Source organism: Lepidochelys kempii, chromosome 15 (genome assembly GCF_965140265.1).
Source record: "Lepidochelys kempii isolate rLepKem1 chromosome 15, rLepKem1.hap2, whole genome shotgun sequence".
NCBI lineage: Eukaryota > Metazoa > Chordata > Testudines > Cheloniidae > Lepidochelys > Lepidochelys kempii.
The window spans coordinates 11,495,954-11,523,161 of record NC_133270.1 but is presented as its reverse complement, the minus strand read 5'-3'; the positions used below and the strand labels follow the sequence as shown (position 1 = coordinate 11,523,161).

The 27,208-nt window shown below is 41.1% G+C and overlaps 1 protein-coding gene across 12 annotated transcripts in view; it reads left to right on the top strand.

Moving 5' to 3' along the window:
* Positions 1–27,208, top strand: part of PATZ1 (POZ/BTB and AT hook containing zinc finger 1) — a 38,546-nt gene that overhangs the window by 1,908 nt on the left and 9,430 nt on the right. For 3 of the 12 annotated variants that reach the window (XR_012155143.1, XR_012155142.1, XR_012155141.1), the window contains exons 2-7: positions 2,038–2,101; positions 5,450–5,485; positions 6,057–6,128; positions 8,561–8,732; positions 18,615–18,752; positions 21,002–22,164. Coding sequence is in view for 8 of the 12 variants with exons in the window: in XM_073313542.1 (XP_073169643.1) it covers positions 2,038–2,101; positions 5,450–5,485; positions 6,057–6,128; positions 8,561–8,732; positions 18,615–18,752; positions 21,002–21,420 (901 nt within the window). In the remaining 4 variants the exon portion in view is untranslated. Of the gene's footprint in view, positions 1–2,037; positions 2,102–5,449; positions 5,486–6,056; positions 6,129–8,560; positions 8,733–18,614; positions 18,753–19,492; positions 19,616–21,001; positions 22,460–27,208 lie in introns of those variants that run through there. The other 9 variants (XR_012155144.1, XM_073313549.1, XM_073313542.1 and 6 more) reach the window with 9 other exon arrangements.

The following is a 27,208-nucleotide window of genomic DNA, read 5'->3' as shown; positions in this document are numbered from 1 at the left end:
TGATTAACAGTCTACATTTTCATTGTCTTAACTTCATTCATATCTGGGTGATTACACACTAGGATAAATGGAGTGAAGAGTTGATATTTCAAAGTCTGTGGCAACAGCTATCTCTTTAACACATGGTCTTTGTGTCCTTTGTGTTTACAGCATCCTGAAGGGGATCCTGTTTCTACACTGCAGTATACATAAGATCTGTGCATTTAATGTGGCTGATATTTGTTGTCACTTAAGTGAACTCCCACAAACAAGTAGATCTTTGATACTGCCTTAATATGGCTTGTGTGTATCTTGTGGTTTGAGTTCAGGAATGAATTTGAGACTTGGGTCCTTCTCAAGTTCAGTGTTCAATTTGAGGATAGGGTAGATAAGGGAAAAGAGTCAACACCAGCCTTCCTACTTCTACAACATCCCTAGTTAATGGATCTGAGCTCTTTGACTTGCCCTGGCTGGTGAGAAGGAACTGAGATGTTAACCAGTAAGCAGTAGAATTCTGCTTTCAATAAAGATACCCCAGGAATAGAAACTTAAAAACCTTTGACCCTGCTGAATCTGCTCTGGTAATAAGGACAAGGGCTTTTTGCTATACAAACAAACAAAATCATATAAAGATAAAGATGAGCTCGCCAATAACTGGCAAGTTCAGGAATGTTTTAAGACAAAAAACTTGATACAGAAACAGCGTCAACTTGAAATCTAGTCACCATGAGAAGATAAAGGTATTTTCACGTCCTGTACCTGCCCCTGAGATCCCCTGCCAGTTTTTATTTTCCAATCACACTTTAATAAAAGAAAAATCTCCCTGCTGTTGCTGTACTGAAAGACTTCCACGCCTAAAATAAAGTAACTGACTAATTCTCCAAGGTACTGAAAATTCAGTGTTCCCATTGAGTTCAGAAAACCAGGGCCTAATGTTAAAGGGGGAACAGTGAAAATGTCTGCATGCTTTTGTAAAATAAAAAACTGAAAAATAGAGAATCTTTTTTTTTTCTTAAGTGTTATACAAAAGTGTGTAAACAAAATAAATCAGACAGAAGTGTGACGTTTAACTTTACAGTATGCCTTTAGTTCAAGGATTGATTCAGGGGGCATCCCTGAAGTCCATAGGTATGTACTAGGAGTTTAAACCTCTGATTAGTCTTTCCAGTTTAATAACCCCAGCGCACCTGCCCAGGCATCAGGTTTAACAGCTTAACTGTGGATTTAACTCCGTCTTCAGTCTCCAGAACTGAATTCCACTCAGCTCTCTCTGACTGGCTGAGACTAGAAAGTTGGGGGAGGAGAGTTGGAGAACTAGTTTCCAAGCAGGTTTGGCCTCATACAATGAAAAGCTTTCTTTCCACCCAGAGAAGCACCCACTAGGAAAATCATTAGCTATTCAGGCTTCCCTCCTTCAAAACAAGCTTTACCAATCACTGGGAATGGACTAACTTCTTTCAATAATAATTTGCTCTTCTACAGCATCTTCTAGCTGAGGCCCTCAAAGTACTTTGCAAATGTTAATAATGCCTCACAGCATAGTTGTGAGGGAGGACAGTATTTTTTCCATGTTATATATGAAGAAATTGAGAGACAAAAGTGGAATGTCATGCCAAATTTTCATACTGGGGTGCTTAAAGTTGGTTTTGTAAATCCATATTTGGACACCAAAATCAAAGTGGCCTGACTTTAAAATGCTCAGCACTTCTGACACTGAGATCACTTTGATTTAGGTGTCTAAATATGAATTTAGAAGTCCAACTGTAGGCATCCCAGTATGAAAACTTTGACCTAGATCTCCTGCTTATTCTGATCAGTATTTCCTTGCAGAGGGATGGCAGGATATTGATCAGGGTAGAGCTCTGACTGTTTCTGATCTTTGTCTCCAGAAGTAAAATGTAATGGGTTGTTTGAATGAACTGGAGCCCAGACACACCAGAGAGAACTTTTCTTGGAGTGGATGCAATAGTGGCTTCTATTTTTAATGTTTGTTTTCAAGTATATATGTGTGTGTGTGTGTCTGTATACATATATAAATACATATATATATTTTTTAAGGCCAGACCACTTGAATGGGCACATCAAACAGGTGCACACGTCGGAGAGACCTCATAAGTGTCAGGTAGGAGCAGGGGGATAAATGAGGGTTTATATCTTTTTATTTAAAAAAAAAAAGGCAATGAATGTAATGTGTGCAAAGAATGATCAAACACTGATAGAAATATCATGTATTGTGAACTGAGATAAATATGTTTGTAACTAATCACGGTCAACAAACTGACAGCTGCTTTACATTCCTCTCTCTACCCTCCCCCCACCACTCCCTGTTGCATCTCTTGCTGCTCTGGTCCTCCTGTCTCCCCTCCCCCTCTACCAGATGTTCTTTCTTGCTGCTCTATCCCAGTCCCCACCCTGGAAACCTTACCCTGCTGCTTTGTCCCTAGCTGTCTCAAATGATGCCCTTTTTCTCTTCTGTAGTTCAGTGGCCACTAACAAGAGGCTCAAATTCTGGCTTTAATTTTTTAATATAATTTCAAATACAGTTGATAATTTAACTTCACTTGCCGTGAAGCTCTTTGTAGCACATAGCCTTCAGAACATTGCACTGAGCAAAACTGGAAGCTTTTTTTCAGCAAGGATCTGGGTGACATCAGCACAGTATCCTTTGAAATGCAGTGTAATATCAACTTACATAGTTCTTTATAGTTAAACAATAAGTCTTCCATTAAGGTTTAAAACCAAATCAAGATTGACCTTTTATCATCCATTTGCTGGCCGGGTGGGAGAGTAGTTAACAGGCACCTAGGCAAAACAAAAGGAGTACTTGTGGCACCTTAGAGACTAACCAATTTATTTGAGCATGAGCTTTCGTGAGCTACAGCTCACTTCATCGGATGCATACCGTGAAAACAGTTTCCATTATGACCCCCTGTCTTCAAACACTTTTATGGGAAATTTCTGAAATATTTGCTTCTTGGACTAAAATTTTCCATGTGTGGTGTCTGAAGGAAGGTGAATTTTACAGAAAGTTGGAGCAAAATCCCGTCAGTTTTCTTTGAGGTCCGTGAGGGTGGGGGAGAAATTTTTCCATTCTAAAAAATTCTAACCCCATCCTGTCTGACTGTTGCCTCTTAACCTGCATTTTTCTGTCTCCTGACACATGCCCCTGTTTTTTCTTCCAAATTGTGGGGGATTGTGGGATGTTTTTGCAGTTTAAAGTAATCCAATGAGCAGATTTTCAGAGATATAGAGCGCCTAAAGCAGGGGTGGGCAAACTTTTTGGCCCAAGAGCCACATCTGGAGAGGGAAATTGAATGCAGGGCCATGAATGTAGGGCAGGGGGTTGGCGTGCGGGAGGGGGTGCAGTTGCAGGAAGGGGATCAGGGCAAGAGGTTGGGATGCGGGGTCAGGAGGGGGCTCAGGCCAGGGGGTTGGGGTGCGGGAGGGGGCTCAGGGCAGGGGGTGTGGGATACAGGAGGGGTTCGGGCTCTGGCCCAGTGCCGCTTACCTCGAGGGGTGGCAGCAGAGCGCAGTGGAGATAAGGCAGGCTCCCTGCCTACCCTGGCCCTGCGCCGCTCTCGGAAGCGGTCAGCATGTCCGGCAGTGGCTCCTGGGTTTGGGGTGGGGCAGGCAGTGCTGCCATGCATTGCCCTCGCCTGTGGGTACCATCCGCAAAGCTCCCGTTGGCTGCGGTTCCCCTTTCCTGGCCAATGGGAGCTGCGGGGCCTCCAGGGGCCACAGGGATGTGGTGCCAGTCGCTTCCAGGAGTGGCGTGGGGCCAGGGCAGGCAGGGAGCCTGCCTTAGCCCCGCTGCACCACGGGGCTGGCAATCCCTGAGCCGGGTTGAAAGCCCTGACGGGCCAGTTATGGCCTGCGGGCCGTAGTTTGTCCTCCCCTGACCTAAAGGCTCCTATTGACCTCATTGGGAGTTGTAGGAGCTCAGCACCTTTGAAAATCAGGCCATAGGGCCTTCAAGCCAATTAAACACCTTAAACCTATCTAAAGTCTTAAATTGGCTTAAGTTTCTTAAGATGATAAAAGGCTATAGATCAGGTTAAATCAGAAGAATTCCCAAACCACAATTATTGTAAAAACAAGGTGACTAGTTGTATGTAGTGAGGACGCCTTAAAGATTTTTTTTAAATGCACACTTAACTGTGTGTGTATAAATATCTATATATAATATAATATGGACATGTGTACTTAGCCTACAATGCTAGCAGAAACTCATCATTTTTTGGCCAGCTCGTGTGAAGCTTACAGAAAGTATGCAGTTTACTAGTAACACTGATAATCACTAATTGTCCTTTGCTAAATGATACCTGTTAGGAAACAGAGAAATTTTCTTTCATTTAGGAGTATTAAATGTAAACAACTAAATTCGTGCAAATCTAAGGGTGCATTGAGCACTCAAAAGTCAAGAAAAACAAAAGTTAAGGTTCAACACACAACCTTAACTCTGCCCTTTACATATATGCATTACATGAGCACAGTTTCTTAGAATAATCTCCTATCTCTAGAATTGTAGAAAATGCCGCAAGATATTATATAAGAAAATGGTATAATTAATGGTTATTAGGATAGTGACAGAATTAAGACTGCAAGTTCAACAATAGCTTGTGCTTGACTTTTGACTGCTTAATTGTTCGAACTTAATGTGGCCATAATATTTAATATAAATAAGATGTAGAATATTTGTTGAAGACCTATCTGTCTTTGCAAAAACTACTTGGCAGCATCCTGTCAGAATTGCAACGTTTCTCTGCATACACACCACAGAAAGGATATCATTCTGGAAAACAGTGCTGTAAATTTGTTTCAAATCTAAAATATATACTATATACTAATGTGCCTTTCATTCTAGTTATCTCTTGAGAAATAACTTTCCCTCCCATAGAATTATCTTTCCTAGTCACCAAGTTTGGGCACGGAGGAGCAAAATAGCTCAATATTGGTATGTTGCTTCTCCACACCCCACCACCATTTTTCCTTGATTTCACTCGAAAATCAGTGAAGCTGATTTAGCTCCCCCTAGTGGCAGTTAGAGCTCCTTTGAGAATTCTGTTATGTACAAGTGACAAGGATCCTTGAACCATCGTAATTACAAAAGAGAAGTATTGTTTTGGCAAAGAGAAAAATGTTTTCAGGCTCCTCTATTTTAAAGACGTTCTTCAGAACGGTGCTGTACAATCTGTCACTTACCTGAGTCCCTACGTGCATCTCTGCATACCCGTGAGGTGCCAAAGTGGTATCACAGCACTGTGGATTCTGAGCCATCAACACAAACATAACTTCAGGGCTGCTGAAATGAATCTGTGGTGAGGAGGAGATGGCCATGTGCTAAATGCCACGTATACAGGTCACTGTTAGAATTAGTCCGCACACAACACTGCACCTACCTCACTTAAAAAGAGAGCTTGTCTCTGCAGACAAGCACCTGATTCCACCTTTTCCCTTCCTCTTCAAACAGACTCCGAATGGGGAAGGACGCTCTCTACAGAGCCAGGTAATCTGAGAAATCCAATAAGTTGCTTTGGTGTCCAAGGCAGACACCAAATGGAACTCTGGATACTTTTTCTCCCTGGTAACATTTTAATTTTTTTAATCTGTCAATTAAGTGCTTGGCATGGGAGAAGGGCTAAGTCAGTTTGTGGCCATAATGGGATAGTTCAGGTTGTTGCCCTAGGGGCCTGACATGGGATTGAGGTGCTTTACCTGCTGGGTTGATTACTTTGTAGGGATTGGTACTAACGTCAGGCTGCAGGGTGGGAGGAATGATGGTTTGAAAGTAATGTGGACGGAACTATCGGGGAAAGATGGGGGAGAGAGATCAGAGGTTCATTATTTCTCAGGGAAGAAGGCACAGCTGACAGTCCTAGTTAACATCTGGCAATTTAAATAAACAAGGAAAATACAAGTTGTTAAAAATCAAGCTACATTTATTTGAAAAATACAAATAAAAACTATTTATTGAAATTTACCTAAAATTGGCATTCCAAATCCAGTGCTTTTCCCCTTGATTTCAATGCAGAATGAGTTTCTTCCTGTCCTAATTTCTCTTACTTCCTGCCTATTAGCAGGAAAATGGCAGCCATCCTGGAATAAGCTCAGAGACATCCACAGCCATAGAAAAGTTGAAACTTCAAGAGGTATTTCTTAAACAATGTTATTTTAAACTTTTTTATATATTCTTTTTTGGTCTATTTATCTACCTATGCAATGTTTGATAGGAAAGCACTGGACTTTTCCTTTATTATTAATAACCTTAATAATAAATACTTCGCACTCATTTAGCACTTTACATCTTTAAAGCCTTTTACAAACATTAACTAATATTAACTGTAAGAGGTTTTCTCCAAACCTGGTCCTGTCTCCCTTGTATGATTCAGCTAAACTGGTTCGTGCTTTCTCAACTGGACCCTTATTTTTGTTTTTTAGACTTTTTTTTTTTTTTTTGCATGTCTGATCAGTACATAGCTTATCCAGGAATGGACTCTGTAAAAATTGGCAGCAAGACTGATTACCAAACAGAAATACGGTTGTATTACTCCCACCCTAAGCTTTCCACTTGATATGTTCAACGTAGGATAGATAATAGTTTTAATTTTAACATATGAGGATTTGTGTCTGTGTCATAGAACTGATGCCCAGATATTCCGAATGCATTTATACACAAGCTTGCTGTCACTTGATATTGAATTATTGGTGATGGAGCTTTTGACTTTCATGCTCCGCTGCTCAGGAACACACGTTAACTTTACTTCCAACAGGTTGATTTGTTGTTGGAACAGTCCTTACTTAAAGACTTATTTGTTTCCAGTAGCATTTTGCTAAATGAAAGCTACATCTATTTTGCTCAGCGCTGTGTCCTGAGAGTTCATATGAGGAGAAATCTCTTTCTCTTTCATGTTAAAGAAATTACTTTTTTTCCCTTCATCATTTGTGACTTACAAGTTTTTCTCTAGTGAGGTCAGCGAAATTCCATATATCACAGCAATCCATGTCTGTATCACTGTTTTTTTTTTAACTATATTAGGGACTGATCCTGCAAGGTACTGAGTGTTCTGTTTGTTGCAGAGTACCCTCAACTTCCATTGAAATAAAGTACTTAGCACCTCACAAGATTGACCCTTTAGGGCCTGATCCAAAGCCTACTGAAGCCAGCGGGTGCCTTTCAAATAACTTCAGTGGGCTTAGGATCAGGCACTTAGTGACAGCTATGTAAAATTCTACAGATGAACTTCTATTGTATTGACGGTTTCATTTATTTTTAAGCTACTGTGTTGTAATCGCAGTGCAGTAGTTACGTTGTTATCCTAACAAAATCTACTTTACAGTGAAACAGCTGCCTAAAAAGTAAACCACTACTTCTGAAAAGCCAAAAAATCATTCCCTAGATCACTTACTGGATTTATATAATCTCCTAGGGAGCTGTGATATAAACCATGTGTCTCAATATTTCACCTAAAGGGTGCTGTGGTACAAGCCAGTCACGGCGCAACCTTGAATTTTGTTGCTTTCATCCAATTGGACTGGTCGCTCTGATATTTCTGGTTTTCTCTGTCCTCCATATGTGAGCAATGTGTTCAGATTGCATTTTTTTCTATAACATGTTGGTAAAGATTTGATTGCTTTCATGTATGCTAATGATATGATCAGCCTTGCAAAACTGTCAAAAACATACTAGCCCAAGCACAAAATCTGCTTACCTACATTCTGCGATTATGATGATGATGCGGGTGGGGATGGATGTCTCACTCACCTGTCAAATTATTCTCCTGGTGTGAATGGGCAAGTAGAATTTTGCAAGGTTGACATGTATAGTTATAATTATTGTTGTTTTACCCTAAGTTCATCTTGTTACGTAATAGTAACTGGAGTATGCTACCATAACAGGGATCAAGTTATCCACTGTAAACAGATTACACAGTGCCATTCTGAGGTCTCTCTGGACTATGGATGCCAACATGGTTCTCCTTCTGTAGTGCCCTCTGTGATCCTGTCAATCCAACCTTACTTTCTGGTCTCTGATGCTTTGTTTATACATCATTGGGGAAACCATAGAGACTAAAGTCAAATTGATGAGATCACAAAGTGAATGCAGGAAGGAAATAGAGGGATTGACATGAGCCTGGCTTATGTGACTATGATATCACCATAAAATGAGCTAGGATAGACTCTAATGTGACTGGAGTGGAATTTTCAAGAAGGACAATGGCAAATCTATTTACGTTACTAAATATAACTTGTGAAGTTTTAGTAACACAGATTTCAATGAGGAGCTGAGACGTTTCAGACCTGTTTTTCTACTCACATTTTACAGACTATATTGTTTCAAAGCTTCTTTCTTTATGTCAAGTCCTAATCCTGGTGCCTGCTCCTTTTTGAGCAGTAACATTGCATCCTTTGCAGTGTGATGGTAACCTGGATTGCCTGTTTGGGGAAAATTAACTCATGATTGTCACTTGTGTCCATATGCAGGGTTTGAGAGTCTTACGGTGGGGGTCACGTAGTGTAGATATGGTTATATGAACACTTGCAGTAGATTTGGTGACTCACACTGTTCTCCTTCTACCTGCAGACCTGTAATGCTTCCTTTGCCACTCGTGACCGACTGCGCTCACACCTAGCATGCCATGAAGACAAAGTTCCATGCCAGGTGTGTGGAAAGTACTTGCGGGCAGCATACATGGCAGATCATTTGAAGAAACACAGTGAAGGACCAAGCAACTTCTGCACTATCTGTAACCGAGGTAATGATGAGCTGTCTCTTTATTTCAGGGGAATAGTGCAAGGCAGAGACAGCACTAAGCTCTGTAATGCTGTCTGCAGCAGGAAGAGATCATACCATAGCTTCCCTTGTTGTTTTCCTCAATGAACAATAAACATCATGAAATTGATGAAAGTATTGGCCTGGCCTTTGGACATGACTAGGTGTTTAATATTCCTTCTCGGATGAAGTTTAAATTAAATGCAGAGCCTAGCATTTTTGGATGGATCTACAATTTTTTGCCAAAATCCCCTCCCACATCCCTCCAAAGTAACCAGTTCCTGCTTGCCATGACACTATTCACTGTGCACCTGCTCACTGTCACAGGGCTGGACTAATTACCCTGGGGAAGGTCTGGGAGAAGATCTTCGGTTTCATTTTACATAAGTCTATGTGATATCCTGATTCCCTCTTAGCCTCCTGCACCAGAAGTGGAGCTCAGCTGCTCTCTCATTTGAACCCTAGCAATTGTTTTGTGCTGGGTTACATTTACAAGGTTGGCTTTGTAAGAAAAAGAGCCAGAAACAGACTTTCATTTATAAAACAAACAAAGCTAAACTTCTTCATTACATATGTACTTTCCACAAATTGAGGAGCAAGGCCTGCAGATTTAGGTAGCATGGGACCTGAAGGTAGGCTATGGATAAACAAGACAAAGTTTCTGGAAGAAAGAAGGTTTCAGAGTAGGAGCCGTGTTAGTCTGTATCCGCAAAAAGAAAAGGAGGACTTGTGGCACCTTAGGGACTAACAAATTTAGTAGCTCATGAAAGCTTATGCTCAAATAAATTTGTTAGTCTCTAAGGTGCCACAAGTACTCCTTTTCTTTTTGTGGAAGAAAGAAGCTAAAGGGTAATGGAGTCTTAAGACCAGGCTGACTGACTGATATGAGACTCTTAAAACACTGAAGTAAAGATGCTACTTCAGAACAATGCTGTAGATTGCAAAAGAGACATGCGGCTGGTGCCAGGTGAGCAAAAATACACTTGTGCGTGTCTGCACACTTCTGTTAGCAGCGGTGGAATAACAACTGGTTTTCAGGGAGGGTGAAAAGATACCTACTAGAGGATTTCCTCGAATAGTCCATCTATGTAGGAAGCATCAAAGTTAGTGATTAGGAAAGGGTTCAGAGATAGTAAAAGAGAGCAAAAGGATTCCCAGAATGAAGAGGTAGGATATAGAGGGACTCCTGACACACAAGGAAAGGACTGATCCAGGTATTATATCAAAAGCACTGTATTTTCTGGTCTCCAGAGACATTTGGCTCCTACTTCACATATCTAGCTATACACTGGTTTATTGCTTGCACAGAACCCTGACCAACACTTCGCTAATTTTTGAAGTGTACCTGCTAGTAATTTATAACAATTATTACAGGTAAGGGATATTTCTGCATGGAATGAACTTGGTGTTGGACAAAGTAAAACCTGTTAGGTTGTTGAATGGATTGGTTTCATGTTGGGGAACACTTTTGGTGTGTTGGAGGTGGCCGTTGTCAGTTATGGGTCTGTCTTTTGGGTTTGTTGAAGGGGTCTATTTTTAGTTCCATTTTCCAATTGAAGGGAGCTGATATCTATTGAGAGAATATAGTTACATAGTTGAAAGGTTGGGGACAGAGTGCAGGATAGGAACACTTGGGTGGTTAGAGTAGATAAAGATGAGTAGTGAGCGACTTATTAAATTATGAAAGAGCCATTGTCCACAGTGGAATTGGGTCCTTAAAGTGAATTAAGCTTTTGCATGGAAACACCAGTTTGCTAGGAAATCCTCGGGGTTCTTAAATTCCATGGATTTGGATATTAAAATGAATATAGGCCTCCTTCAAGGGAGAGCCTGACTTCTGAAAAACTTTCCTTGAACTTATCCTGACAACTCTTGCACTGAGATTCAGAAGCCCCTGATCCAAGCTCTCTCTTCAGCTATGTCCTCAGTCAAACCTGATGGATAGCACATTGAAAATTCATTCATGTTAACTGGAACTGGAATATTTCTTGGATTTGAGAACCTGGGATTCACCCTAGCAGCCACTGGATGTCACTGCTGCTCCTCAAAAATTCAACCAGGAAAACAAAGGCTTTGGTTTGGCCATCAAACAATACAGTGATTAATAAAGGCTATTTAAACGATACAGTTTTAAGCAGAAATCTAAATAAAATGTAAGTTCTGGGAGGAGGGGGTGTGTGTGGAAAGGTGGAGGGGTCTGATGAGCATCCAAGATAGCAGACAGCTTTTAAAAGTGCTGCTTTTTTTCTACACTTCACTGTCTTCAAATGCTTTGTCAGAGAGAGAGACATTAGGCTGTTGTGAACTTAAATTTCTACCAGCACCTTCAAATAATAGTTAATCTGTTAAAGACTGGCCATCTGCAGCTAAAATTCAAGGAAGTAAGCTTATTAATCTTTTTAAGTACAGACTGAACTTGTTGAGCAATTGTGGCATCATATGGTAAGAACTCAGTGAGATACTTACTGCTTAAAATTGACATGGATAAGAAGTTTGAAAGCCCTAGTTCAAGATGTCTGATGACAGTCAGTAGACAATGTGAACTGTTCTGTCTAGAAGTCCTATAAACTGCAGACCAGCGAGAAATCATAGAATATCAGGGTTGGAAGGGACCTCAGGAGGTCATCTAGTCCAACCCCCTGCTCAAAGCAGGACCAATCCCCAACTTTTGCCCCAGATCCCTAAATGGCCCCCTCAAGGATTGAACTCACAACCCTGGGTTTAGCAGACCAATGCTCATGAAATACACTGGAAAATTTCATACTAAAAAGCCATGATAGAGGTTCATGTCAACAGAATCTGTGGAAGTTTTTCTTCCTCCCTGGAGGTGATTGTGCTAAGAATAGTTTATTTTGATCTTCCCCTTTAAATGCGTTTTGGTGCACTGCTTCCTTGGAATGGTAACTTAAGTAATGCTGGCTTTGGTAACTGTAGAGCAAGAAGAAAAGATTTTTAAAAATTTTTAAATGAATCTGGGGCCAGATTCTGGCCAAGCTTGGGCAGCCGAGGAGGAAGAAAGCAAGGACTCTTGGGCAGATGAGGAAGAGGTTCTTGTGTGTACACATATATATTAGTGTTAAAGTGAGGATGGAAAATATGGGCTTAATTTGTTGTTTTATTCTGACAGACTGAGAGGTTTTCTATGGAAAGCTAGTGATGTGCATCTTGCTGTCCTAAAGGTATTGGGGACTCTTCCTGGAACTTGGAAGGAACAGTCACAGATCTGTTACACACAGACACCTAGGGCATCTTTATCTTTCCTGGTTTTAAATTTTTGTTTTCTTTTACAGTGGAAAGATATGGTCTTCAAAAATCACCACCTCCAAGTCAGTTCAAGGAGATTTGTATAATTAGGGTGTTAATGCTTAGAATGATTATTAACATCCATAATTAATCTTGTTTACCCTGGGCAGATGTACTTTCTGGGAAGGGGTTTCTGTAAAGGAGTTGTGCAACAGAGGAACTGTAATACCTTAGAAATCTAAGTACTTAGAAAACAGTTTTCAAAAATCTATCACTGTCAGTATCTCTGTTTAGTGACTGGAACTCCTCTCTCTCTCTCTGAGGGGGCAGCCATTTTGCTGATACTTGTCAACAGGGGCTCCATTTGATGACACAGAGTAGGGTTTAGATGGTTTTGCCAAAAGGTAGTATTGGACACTGAGATTTAAAAGTTGCTGTGAGGAAAGTTCTGTAAGTTCATTTTTAATATTGGTTTGTTTAACTGAACAGTTAATACATCGACTTTAACTTAATTTTAATAAACTTATTTTTAATCAAAATATTCTTTATAAAGGCAAATTAATTTTATTTACTTAATCAAACTGTCAACTGCTGCTTCCTGTCTAATTGTTACATATTTTCTCTTATTCTATTCTAAGATCCTTAGAAATGTTATGTACTGGTTTAGGTTGGGTTTAGGCTCAAAGGAAGCTAGAGGAGGTAAGCATCCAACACCCTTAGACTCCTTTGACAATCTTAGCATTATTCTTTTTAATAAGATATGGTGATCAGAAAGTGCAACATAAGACAGACACTTCCTGTTAAGTACATGTCCAGTTTCCATGCCACAGGCATCAAATGAGTCAACTAATGCCACAGGTTCTGCTCCTGGTGGACTCACCTTCTATGTAAGGTGTGGTGTTCAGACTGAGAATACGTTGTAATTATTTTGATAGAAGGATGAATTCCTGCCATTCTTCCTGCTGGGCGTAAAGTGATTGGTAAAGGCCAGGGGCTGGAGGCATTTGCCTGCTGATCTAGCTATATCCAGTTTAGACTCTATGAACAGGGTGCATCCTGCATTTCTTCTTGGGAAGAGTTCATTACAGACCAAACACTTCTGTTTGGTAGGAGGTAGGCTATTTCCTTCCTGTTCCTGTGCATGTTTGAAAGGCTTAAAATGCTAAGAAGAAGCAGGATCTGCTCCCTGGAGCTGTGAAATGTGTATGTGGATAGGGCAGTAGATGAGAAGGGGTTGGGTATTTTTTTTGTTTTGGTTTGGTTTTTTAAGACTCTCTTTAAATCTCACCATGGTTTGTTTTCAAGAAGGGTTTAAGAAGTGATGGATTATCCCTTGGGAATCGTCTACCTCTCTTGCTAGGATAGACACGTACCTATTTATAATTCTGGCCTTATGTAAATCTTGGACTGTGATCTTTCTCAAGATCTGATTATGCTAAAAATCTCACTTTATCTTAGCTGCCCATGAAGTAGCTTTTATTCATACTGCTTTGGTAGAAGTTGCTGGTTCACCCCTTCATCTACCAAGTGCATAAAAGAAATCAAGGTACTTTTCAGGAAACTTTCACTATATAAACTTTCATTGTATAAAAAAAAAAGTGTTTCCTGCAGGTGAAATCACAGAACTTCCCAAAGACTACCATGTTATGATTGTTCCCAATCTAGATCCTTTCTTTTTTGTGAACTGCAGTGAAACATAAGAACATAAGAATGGCCCTACTGGGTCAGACCAAAGGTCCATCTAGCCCAATATCTTGTCTTCCGACAGTGGCCAGTGCCAGGTGCCCCAGAGGGAATGAACAGAACAGGTAATCATCAAGTGATCCATCCCCTGTCGCTCATTCCCAGCTTCTGGCAAACAGAGGCTAGATACACCATTCCTGCCCATCCTGGCTAATAGCCGTTGATGGACCTATCCTCCATGAATTTATCTAGTTCTTTTTTTAACCCTGTTATGGTCTTGGCTTTCACAACATCCTCTGGCAAGGAGTTCCACAGGTAGACTGTGAGTTGTGTGAAGAAATACTCCCTTTTACTTGTTTTGAACCTGCTGCCTATTAATTTTTATTTGGTGACCCCTAGTTCTTGTGTTATGAGAAGTAGTAAACAACACTTCCTTATCTACTTTCTCTGCACCAGTCATTTTATAGACCTCAATTATATCTCCCCTTAGCCGTCTCTTTTCCAAGCTGAAAAGTCCCAGTCTTATTAATCTCTCCTCATACGGAAGCCTTTCCATACCCCTAATAATTTTTATTGCCCTTTTCTGAACCTTTTCCAATTTCAGTATCTCTTTTTTTGAGATGGGGTGACCACATCTGCATACAGTATTCAAGATGTGAGCATACCATGGATTTATATAGAGGCAACATGATATTTTCTGTCCAATTATCTAGCCCTTTCTTAATTATTCCCAGCACTCTGTTAGCTTTTTTGACTGCTGATGCACATTGAGTGGATGTTTTCAGAGAACTATCCACGGTGACTCCAAGATCTCTTTCTTGAGTGGTAACAGCTAATTTAGACCCCATCATTTTATATATATAGTTGGGATTATGCTTTCCAATGTGCATTACTTTGCATTTATCAACATTAAATTTCATCTGCCATTTTGTTGACCAGTTGCCCAGTTTTGAGAGATCCTTTTGTAGCTCTTTGCAGTCTGCCTGGGTCTTACTATCTTTAGTAATTTTGTATCATCTGCAAATTTTGCCACTTCACTGTTTACCCCTTTCTCCAGATCATTAATGAATATGTTGAATAGGACTGGTCTCAGAACAGACCCCTGGGGAATACCACTATTTACCTCTCTCCATTCTGAAAACTGACCATTTATACCTACCCTTTGTTTCCTATCTTTTAACTAGTTACCAATCCATGAGAGCACCTTCCCTCTAATCCCTTGGCAGCTTACTTTGCATAAGAGCTTTTGGTGAGGGAGCTTGTCAAAGGCTTTCTGAAAATCTAACTACACTATATCCAGTGGTTCCCCTTAGTCCACCTGCTTGTTGACCCCCTCAAAGAATTCTAGTAGATTGGTGAGGCATGATTTCCCTTTACTAAAACCATGTTGACTCTTCCTCAACAAATTATGTTCATCTGTATGTCTGACAATATTGTTCTTTATTATAGTTTCAACCAGTTTGCCCGGTACTGAAGTCAGGCTTACAGGCCTGTAATTGCCGGGATCACCTCTGGAGCCCTTTTTAAGAATTGGCGTCACATTAGCTATCCTCCAGTCATTTGGTACAGAAGCTGATTTAAAGGGTAGGTTACAGACTACAGTTAGTAGTTCTGCAATTTCACATATTGAGTTCTTTCAGAACTCTTGGGTGAATACCATCTGGTCCTGGTGACTTATTGCTGTTCAATTTATTAATTTGTTCCAAAACCTCCTCTAATGACACCTCAATCTGGGACAGTTCCTCAGATCTGTCACCTAAAAAGTATGGCTCAGGTTTGGGAATCTCCCTCATGTCCTCAGCTGTGAAGACCGATGCAAAGAAGTCATTTAGTTTCTCTGCAATGGCCTTATCGTCCTTGAGTGCTCCTTTAGCACCTTGATTATCCAGTAGCCCCACTGGTTGTTTAGCACGCTTCCTGCTTCTGATGTACTTAAAAAAATATTTGCTATTACTTTTTGAATCTTTGGCTAACTTCCTCAAATACTTTTTTGGCCTTCCTAATTGCATTTTTACACTTCATTTGCCAGTGTTTATGCTCCTTTCTATTTTCCTCACTAGGATTTAACTTCCACTTTTTAAAGGATGCCTTTTTGCCTCTCATTGCTTCTTTTACTTTGTTGTTTAGCCACTGTGGTTCCTTTTTGGTTCTCTTACTATGTTTTTTAATTTGGGGTATACATTTAAGTTGAACCTCTATTATGGTGTCTTTAAAAAGTTTCTATGCAGCTTGCAGAGATTTCACTTTTGGCACTGTACCCTTTAATTTCTGTTTAACTAACCTCCTCATTTTTGTGTAGTTCCCCTTTCTGAAATTAAATGCTACATTGTTGGGCCGCTGTGGTGTTTTTCCTGCCACAGGGAAATTAAATTTAATTATATTATGGTCACTATTACCAAGCAGTCCAGCTATATTCACCTCTTGGACCAGATCCTGTGCTCCACTTAGGACTGAATCAAGAATTGCCTCTCCTCTGGTGAGTTCCAGGACCAGCTGCTCCAAGAAGCAATCATTTAAGGTGTCAAGAAACTTTATCTCTGCATCCTGTCCTGAGGTGACATGTGCCTAGTCAATATGGGGATAATTGAAATCCCCCATTATTATTAGTGATTTTTTTAATTTTAATAGCCTATTTTAATTTTTAATCTCCCTGAGCATTTCACAGTCACTTTCACCATCCTGGTCAGGTGGTCGGTAATATATCCCTACCACTACAGTCTTCTTCTTATTAGAACATAGAATCTCTGTGGATAGAAATTTCATGGTACATTTTGATTCATTTATGATTTTTACCTCGTCTGATTCTACGCTTTCTTTCACATATAATGCCACTCCCCCAGCAGCACGGCCTGTTCAGTCTTTCCGATATATTTTTACCCTGGTATTACTGATTCCCATTGATTAAGTTTCTGTGATGCCTATTATATCAATAACCTCATTTAATACGAGGCACTCTAGTTCACCGATTTTATTATTTAGACTTTTAGCATTGGTATATAAGCACTTTGTCTCCTTTTAGTGTCTGCCATTACACGAAACACAGACTTTAAAACAGTACTTAACACAGAAATCTCTGGCAAGTTGAAAATAAGTTCCTACTTCATAATCCTCTTTCACAGTTTGGTTCTGAGTTTGCTATATTGCAGCATCCACATACTTCTGGCGCACTTACTGTGAAATAAGGGAAGAAGGTTTCTATTCCTAAGTAGCTTGCAGCCTAGTTGGAAGTGTAACCATCACATCTGTATGATATGTCCATTTCACTCACAACCCAACTTTGATTCTTTCTTCATTTGCTGTGAATTTTAGCAGAGGAAGGATTATATTTTCATTGTCAATGCGATGTACTCAGTATCGCACTTTGAGTCCTTGGAGAAATCTTATTTCAGAGGAATATATCCTTCCCTTCAGTGCTTTTGACAACTGATTTGGCCAAGACACCACTGCTCTGGTTTTTTAAAAGTGAATATTTTTGCTAGGTCACTGTTGTGGTTTTCTTGTTGGATCCACAATGCTGTCTTCATATTCTGATTCTTGGCAGCTCAGCTGCTCTCAGGAGACAGTCCTTGTTCCACCCCAGGGATAAAAGCAGCCTGTCCGCTTCCTTTTTCTTCTCCAGTGGGTTGCTATGGGCATTCTGTAATTGGGCTTGTAACTAAATCCTCTGAGATCGTTAAGGATTTATGATGCATTATTCTTTCTGAACTTCGGGTTCTAGTGAAAGTCTCTGCATAGTAAGAGCCATTCTGTAGGACAGGTATGGGGATTTTTACTGTGAAACAGAGTTCAGTTTAAAGTCAATACCTGGAGTAAATTACTTTGTTTTGCCTATTAAGGCCCTTGTTTATGCTAGAAAGTTGTGCCACTATAGTTAAAGTGGGACAACCCTCCTACTTTGGATGCATTTATATCAGCGTATTAAGGTGCTTTATACCACAATAGGCTATCCCTGTATGGGAAGGGGAATAAGCTGTACCTATATAAGGTACCTTTATACCGATATAACTGCATCCACACAAGAGTTTGTACTGGTATAACTATATTGGTTTAAAAAAAAACCCCAAACACCTCACCAAACCAACATAATTATACCAGTACATTTTTCAAGTGTAGACCAGGCCTATGTTAGTGGCCAAAATGTAAATCTCATTCTCTTTTCTGTACATTTGGGGGTTTTGGGTTTTGTTTTTTGTTTTTAACAAGCAAAAAGAAGAGTAAGTTTCTGCTCATGTGACTGTACCGGTGGAGCTTGTGCCCCATTGTGATTCTTACAGGGAAAGGTTTCTAATATGAAAGTACCACAATGACATCAGTTATTGATAAGTACCACAATAAGTCTTTATTGATAAGGTTGAAAGATTCCTCAAATATCTGGCCTCTTTATCATCCAGTTATGGGCCTCATGATCCTCAGAGTAATTGCCACAACTTCTAAAAGCTAATGAAAGAGTGCTAACAAAAATATTTTAGATAAATGATCACATTACAGGGAAAGGTGAAACAGATGAACCCCAAAACATGAGCCCTTCTTAAAACCGTAGGAAAGTGGCAAGGAATTACTGGCAGGTTCTAAATAACAGTTATGTTTGTAATTTCTCTTAATATGTTCTCTTATAATATACTCGGCATAAGCAGAAAGTTTCAGGACTTTGCTTTTGCAAGGCTGAAGGATTCTAGGGTGTCATCTTCTTTGCAGTAACATTTTGTATACACACTCATACGCAAGTTTTGTTCTCCCCACAGAATCGGTAAATCCTCTGTGGAAAGCTCTATTTCACATTTATCCTTAGTTAGATCTAACATAAGGGTCCTACTTCAGCAAGTTAGTTTGAGTCTCTTACGGGTGACTAGGGGGGAGAGAGAGAAGGATAAAAGGAACAGGGAAGGCAGATGTGTGTCTTTGCTGGTGGCAGGATCTCATCTCCTTTTATCTTGTTTAGGTTTCTCCTCTGCCTCCTACTTAAAGGTCCATGTTAAAACCCACCACGGTGTTCCCCTTCCCCAGGTCTCCAGGCACCAGGAGCCCATCCCGAATGGGGGAGCAGCGTTCCACTGCGTCAGGACCTATGGCATCAAAGGCAAGCGACTCCCTGCTCTGCACTTTGCTTCTTTGCACAGGACTTTGTGTTGTGGGGGGCTGGGTTGGGCATGGGAAAGGGGAGGAGGGAAAGACTGGGTAGTCCGAAGGAGAAGCTTAGCAAGAAGTGGAGAGGTTACATAGAGCTAATTTCTATCGTTTGTGCAAGGATCTCTCTGGGTACCTTACTGGGGAAAGTAGTAGAAATACTTCAACTTTTGGTAGCTTCCTTAACTTTACAGATGGAAAAGACCTGTTAGGTCATCCAGCTCCTCTTCCTGTGAGCAGATTGTGCTTGAATCTTACCTGAGGGTTGTGAGTTGGGAAGGATAAACTTATAGCTCAGTCTAGAATCTGGTACTGCCAAGATTCCCCAGTTGCTCTTGAGATGATCCAAGACTGATTACAACCCCTGTATAGCCCAATTTCTGATTCCTGTGGAGGGAAAGTCCTGAAGATGCTTGTCTGATAGGAGTCATGACAGTCCATTTATTTCAGCTCAAAGAGGTGAGGAGCCACATAGATATTTTTAGTTAAACTTTTTTTTGCCTCTCTTACACTGTGGTTGAGAAGAAGGATAAAGATATTGACTGCTTCTTTTTAGATGTCACTAATATTTAGTTTTGCTTTTGCTTAAAGTAAGTTATCTTTTTCAGAGTGGTTAAAATTATTTAATTTGTAAATATCCTCTGTAAAATTAGTTATTAATATGTGCACAGTAATTTCCTTTTTGCCTCTCAGTTTTGGACCATCTGTATCCTTGGTTGAAGCTGGAACAGCAGAAAACCTCTCTCTGATATCGGAAACCATGGCTGTCCCAAAAAATTGGGGTTACTTTTGCCCTGGAGATCAGAACAGAGCTGAGTTAAGCATACCCTGTGCTCTGTCTTGTGCTGATGGGATGTCACAGTTGTGTAGCTTTCTTTCTATGGGAGTCCTCACAGAGTTGCTCCAGAAGCTCCTTGGTTCTAGGTTGTGTGCTGATTTAAAAAGTGCTTCTCCCTAGTGGGATCTTGATTTCATGCATGTCCTGTTTTGATTGCTAATGCTGATTCCACAGAAAGCCTGTCTTATGAAACATGGCCTTTCAGGGTTAGGAGTAGAATTAAGTTTGTATTCTGAGATTTGTTTGGGGAGTATGTCTGGGTTTGCCATGCTTATACAGATGTCATGAGAGAGGATCATAGAAAAGCTTTCTTGGTACATTGCCAGAATAGGATGGGGGAACACCCCAAACATACCAGTGACACGGCTAGGGTATGTGTTGAAGTAACTGAGAATAATGCACTTTATTCTGAGGAGCCTCTTGAGACTATATAGAACTGCATCTCCAGGAGCAGAGCAACCCCTACTCCCATGCTGTGATATTGGTGATGGAATAGTTCCAGGTTTCTTCACCTCTTGCCCTAAACGGTTGTGCACTGTGATTCCACCTAGAAGTGCCTGCTTCATTTCAATGCTGGGTGAAGTGACTCCAGCATCTAAACATGCATAATAATATCTCCAGTAGAACCTCAGAGTTACGAACATCTTGGGAATGGAGGTTGTTTGTAACTCTGAAATGTTCGTAACTGAACAAAACGTTCTAGTTCTTTCAAAAGTTTACAACTGAACATTGACTTAATACAGCTTTGAAACTTCACTATGCAGAAGAAAAATGCTGCTTTTAACCATCTTAATTTAAATGAAACAAGCACAGGGACAGTTTCCTTATCTTGTCAAATCTTTTTGTAAACTTTTCCTTTATTTTTTTAGTAGTTTACATTTAACAGAATACTGTACATGGTGGGGTTTTTTGGTTTGTTTGTTTTTTTGGTCTGCTGCTGCTGCCTGATTCCATGCTTCCAGCTTCAAATAGGTGTGTGGTTGACCCGTCAGTTCGTAACTCTGGTGTTCATAATTCTGAGGTTCTACTGTACATTTATATAGTGTCTTACATCTCAAAGGGGGCATCATAAGGGCACTATATAAGTATAAGAGGATATTCTGGATACCTCCACTATCACTACAAATCTGTAATATAAACTCGGGGTGCTGGGAGATGGAGCATGTCCAGGCTCTGCAGAAGAGAGACCTAAAGGGGCACAGTGCTTCATTACATGGAGGAGTATATCTAGTAGGTCTGTAGCATTCTGTCATTTTGGGTAATAGTGAATCAGCTGGTGACTACACCTTTTACTTAAAAGCATTTTAGAATAGCACTCTTGGGAGATAAGGTTCTGAAAACTTGTCTTGTTGTTTTTTCCATAGAAGGCCAGAAATGCTCACATTCGGACCCGATTGAGAGTTCTGATTCCTACGGCGACCTCTCTGATGCCAGTGACCTCAAGACTCCTGAGAAACAGAGTGCCAATGGGTCCTTCTCCTGCGATATGGCAGTCACCAAAAACAAAATGGAGCCAGAGGGAGAGAAGAAGTACCCCTGCCCTGAATGTGGCAGCTTTTTCAGATCCAAGTCTTACCTGAACAAACATATACAGAAAGTTCACGTCAGAGCCCTTGGGGGCCCATTGGGGGACCTGGGTCCTGCTCTAGGGTCCCCCTTTTCACCCCAACAGAACATGTCTCTTCTGGAGTCATTTGGGTTTCAGATCGTCCAGTCAGCATTTGCATCATCCCTGGTGGATCCAGAGGTCGACCAGCAACCAATGGGGCCAGAGGGGAAATGAGACCAGTTTAACCTTAACAAAGCAGCCGTCTGGTTATACCTATAAGACGCTGTGAATGAGAGAAGAAATAATGAAATTTGGTTCTATAGTTGAGAAATTTGTATTCATTTTAGTTCCCCTCCCTGTCTACCCTCCTTAAACCTTCTTTAGGGAAAAGAAGGCTTCTTGCCTGATAACCTGCAGAAAATCTGCATGACCCTGAATGAGAGATGTGACCTAAAACACAACATGGAGTGCCAGAGCTCCAGTGTGGTCTTTTAGAATAAATAAAAGCCACCAATGGTGGTCAGAATTGTAAACAGCCCTAGTGATCCAAACATGTGGGGAACTAGGTTTTTATGCCTTTGCCCTCTTTCCCCTCCAACCCCCCCCCCCCAAAAAAAAACCCCACAGTAAGTTTTTTACACACACCCATTACTGACTGCTCATAATATAAACAAAAGCCCTGTGGTACCTAGCAGGTAACGGTGCAGATGTCCTTTTAAAAATTGATTTTTGAGAAGGCAAAAGAATTTGGACCCCTTCTGCCATTTGTGAGGCTGTGAGTGCTGCAGCAGGAACTAACCTGCTGAGGAAAATCACCATTCAAAACAGGTTGTTTTTGTTAAATTTTAACCATTAAACTTGCTGTCAGGTTTTTAATTCTCTATTATTATTATTTTAGGACCTGTTGTAGTGAATTGCTACTGAAAAGCCAGACTAAGGCGATATACAGAGCGCTCTTAAAGCAGCAGTCACGTTAGGGTTAGTATTAATTTTTTTTAGATGTATCATAATTAATAACTTGGCTAGTTAATTGTTTTAAGTCTATCGAAGAAATAGTTTTATCCAAAAAAAAACAAAAAAGGAAGAAAATACCTGTGTGGTCTGGTTGGTTGGTGCTCATTCGATGTGTGGGTACCTAGAAGATGAACATGGTCAGCAATCGGGTAAACTATCTGTACCACTGACTTGTTTAGTGTGAATAAACCCAGGGTTCACAGAGTGATTTTGAATTAATCAGATTGGACTGTATTAAAGAAGTTAGTATGTTACTTTACATCCCCTTGTTTTGTCTGGTTTTTGAGCAATTTAGCCACCTCTCTGAAAGGTGTGCAGTTGAGATCCAGGAAATGGGACACTAGTCCTTCTCTGTGACATACTCTTCATGACCTGGACCTCTTGGTTCCAACGCAGCACTCCTGATTCCCCTTTACTCAGGTTTTCACACAGCAATCCTATTTTCTTTTCTTCTTCTAGAGAAGAAATGTTTCCACCCTCAAAGGGAGGGATCTAAATCCGAGCACACCTCAGAAGAAAAAGCTGATATAAAATGTTATGGAGTTGAGCTCTAGAGCATTGGATGCTGTGTTATAGATGAACACAGATGCCTATGTAGAGAGGCTGAATATCCCTTTGTAGTCTTCCCATAATTTAACTTTGATGAACTTTTTATGTACCAAAAACCGAGTGTCTGGATGATTTAGTGAACTCAGTGCTGCATTAGGAGTCAGGAATCTCCTGAGTTCTAATCATGGTTCTGCCACTGGTGCTCAAGATCTTATAGTACAAGTCACTGAACCTCTGCCTTAACTCCCCATCTGCAAAATAAAGATTCTTTACGTCACAATAGTGTTGCAAGGATTAACCTAACAAAGGTTTATACAATGCTTTGGAAATGCAAGATGCTTACGTATGTGCTGAGTATTACTAGATCTGCCAAACTATGGAGCCTGAGACCCACATCAAATTTGCATACAGTGGTGACGATAGCTGCCTCCATCTTTAATGCAGCACTGTGCTGGATCAAGATGGAGCATTGCATGTTGGGACCTGACTCTCTGTGGGTTGCACCTTTGTGTTAAAGATGAGCACAACCGTGAGCTGCTTCATAAAATTGTCTGTGCTATGCTTAATTGCTCCTAATCTAAACTCTGTAGCTATAGTGTAGCTGAAATAAGACATTTTCTTGCTATTTTTCACCTGTGCCATTGCCAAAAAGCCTCATGGGTGGGGTTTCTTCGTGATTTTGAGCGCCCTCCCCCCCGCCACCAAAAAGACCCCAAAATCATGACTTCACTCATGCAGAAAGTTGTTATTTTTTGTACTGTGAACAGTATTGAGTATTCTAAACCAAAAGACAGATATTCTGTGGCCCATTTTGTACAATGCAAGCCCCACCCAAACAGGTGAGCTGCTGTCACACACTGTTGATATGAAATTGACAAGTTGCTGCTAGTTTGGGGGGCAGATTGTTCTCCTGTCCTCCCAAAAAAAACCACACAAACAAACAAGCAAAAAACCCTTTCAGAATAGATCAGTCTTCATTTAAAAACAACAACAATTTTAAAACCAACTGGCTCAGGCTGAGAGTTGTTTTTATTATTGATGTATTGATCTCTAGAGTTTACCTTATTTTACATTTTCTGACCAGTAGAGAAATAAGATTTTGGCAAGGTAATAAAACATCTTAAAATCTTACTAATCAGGCTTTGATCAAACAACTCTTGTGAGCTGCCAGGGGTTTCACCAGGAGCATGTCAAGATATAGCAGGCTTTCCAGTCAGCAGAGGGGTAAGCCAGGATCAGAGATTGGCAACTCCAGTCATCCTCACTCTTATTGATTATCCACATTGGAGGACATGGGAGGAAGTAGGCAGGAAAATGTTGATGAAGGATGTAAACTGGGTAGTGTGTTTGGCAAGAACTTTGTTGCCAATTTGGGAATGAGCTTGCTGCTAGACTTGAGCTGGAGGAGAAAGGCCAGTTAAGAAAAGTCAACATAGCATATGTATCTCCATTTATTGTTTCCATGAATACTCCGAGAGGGCACTCTGTTCACAATAGGCAGAAGCCTGGGGAGAAGTTCAGACAGTGGGCCAAATTCATTCAAATTTCACTGGAGTTACGGCTGGGATGAATTTTGGCCGGTTGCATCAAAACTTCATTTTGAGTGCTGCAGAACTGGACTTGATGTGATAAAAGGTGCAGAGCTTCTATTAAAAAAGGAGCATTCTAAAAGCATCACCATGCATTCTTCTTATCAAAGGGCCAGTTTGTTTACCTGCCACGTCCACAGGGTTCGGCTGATGGCAGCTCCCACTGGCTGTGGTTCACTGTCCCAGGCCAATGGGGGCTGCGGGAAGCAACGTGGGCCGAGGGATGTGCTGGCTGCCCTTCCCTCAGCACCCATTGGCCTGGAGCGGCGAACCACAGCCAGTGGGAGTTGCAATCGGCCGAACCCGCAGACATGGCAGGTAAACAAACCGGCCCCTGCTGGGCCGCGGCCAAAGGTTGCTGATCCATGTTCTAACTGGTCCCAATGTGCATGGGAGAGATTTACACTGACGTGGTGGCTGGAGTGGGCTTGTTAACAATGTAGAAACCAAGCAGCTTGCCAAGAATATTTTATGGTTCCTTGCGTCTTCTGGGGCAAATTGTTAATTTCAGATGGGGTGTGGTTTTTTGTTGTTGTGACGTTGCTGGTTTAGAACAATTCTGCATGCTTTTGTACTTGGGAAGTATGTACTTCTAATAAAACTGAAAAGATCTAGACAGAAAAATCACCAGATGAGTGTTTCTGCATGATCTTGCAGTGAACACAGCTGCACTCTGGGCAGCGTTACCCAATTTTTTCTATTTCCCTTCGAGACACTGAGTGCCCATATTTGTGTAAACAGAAACTCTCCTTTAGAAAGAGCTTCCCTTTCCTTCCCACCTAATTTGGTGAGGCTACAATCCTGTTTTTGAGATTTCACAATTCCTTCCCGAGAGACCGGGACTGAGATGCCACATACACAGGCATTAGGAGGAGGCTAACGAAAGGAAAACATTCAGTTATATATATCTTGGTAATCAAAGTGAAATATTTGTATTACAGTAGCACCTCCAGCCTCCTAACAGATTGAGAGTGCATTCAAATGTAGTAGACAGTCCATGCCCCAAAGATTTATATAGCAAAGATAGACACAGGGTGAGAGAGAGGGCGCATTATCACCATTTTAAAGGTGGGTAACAGGCATGGATTAAGGATCTAATTCAGCAATGCACATAGAGTCTAAGTGGCAGGTTTCCAATGAAGTGAGCTGTAGCTCACGAAAGCTTATGCTCAAATAAATTTGTTAGTCTCTAAGGTGTTATAAGTCCTCCTTTTCTTTTTTTAGAGTCTAAGTGATTTGCCCAAGGTCACACAGGAAGTCCTTGGCAGAACTAGAAATTAAACCTGGGTCTCTCAAGTCCCAGTCCAGTGCCTTAACAACAAGAAAAAAATACATGGGATAAAACAGGTAGAGCAAAACAGATGTTTTATTTTCTCAAAGCATAGCAATAGGACTTTAAGGTGGTGAGGACTTTGTCTTCATACCAGTCTTTGGTATAATTGTAAATGCCTGGTCATGGTACTAGACCTCTTTTCTGAGTGCCAATGGCTTAGGAAATGTGTTTTCTTTCCCCACTGTTTCCTACAGTTGTCACTCCCTGAACTGAATATCCTTAATAATGAATTACTTGAAATAGAGGACTTATGTGACTGAATAATCTAACTCTTCAGCTGATTGGATTAATAGCAGGAAAACTAAGATTTTGTAGGGTCTGTCGTAACTTTTTAATGTCTTGTTTTATCCTTAAACCTCAGTTCTTAAAATGTAATATCTGAACTTACGCCGTTGCCTGTCTTAAGTCTGGAGGGTGACGCAACCTGCAGCTTTAATACAAAAAGAGAAAGTACTTGTGATGCCAAAGTACATTTCAAAAGAACTACTGTCCGACCTTGAAAGAATGAGTAAAACGCTCTGGGTTTCACTACATATAAAATGAGTCAAGCCAAAACAGGAGAAGTTACAGATTCACCCCTCCTCCCTCCCCCCCCCCCCCCCAAAAAGCAAAAACAAAAAACAATTAAACAGAAAAGGCTTCCTTTTATTACCCCATAAAAATAAAATTACATGTTTTCAATTGTTCAGGCTGACAAAATATGAGAGAAGTGCCAAACTAGACTGTGGAGTGTATTGGCCTTATCAGTATGATGAATCCCTTCACATCAGTTAAGCAGGCTCTGTACCATTTACCTTTTGCCTAGGCGCTGTGCTGAATTTTGATTTTGAGTGAAGCAATATTGAATCTCTGAGCCTGTAGACCCAGTTCTATCCCAGAGAGGAGGAGGAACAAATCAGCAAGGGGCTGGCATGGGAGGAGGAGTGATAATAAAGCTTAGATGAAAACTAGAGTTGTCTGGACATCCTCTCCTGGGCCCTGCCTTTTTCCATTTCAGCAAACCTCCCTTTTAAAAGCAAGGCCCCACTAGGCCCGTGTGAATGATCCATAGGACTTGGTTTTCACAGCAATCTGCTAGTTCAGGGGTTCTCAAACTTCATTGCACCGCGACCCCCTTCTGACAACAAAAATTGCTTCGTGACCCCAGGAGGGGGACTGAAGCCTGAGCCCACCTAAGCCCCACTGCCCCCGTGCGGGGCCAAAGCCCAATCCCCACTGCTCCGGGCAGGGGGGCCAAAGCTGAAGCTTAAGGGCTCCAGGACCAGGCCCGGGGCCTGCAACCTGAGTCCTGCCACCCAGGGCTGACGCCCTCAGGCTTTGGCTTTGGTCCTGGGCAACAAGTCTAAGTCTGCCCTGGTGACCATATATAAAGGACCATCTTGGGGTCCTGACCCACAGTTTGAGAACTGCTGTGCTAGTCCATGTTCTTCTAAGAAGAAATGTGATCAGTATTCAAAGCATGGGACTGGGAGGCTGGAGATCCTGAATTGTAAACCTGGCTCTCCCGTTGATTTGCACTGTGGTAATTCAGGCTCTG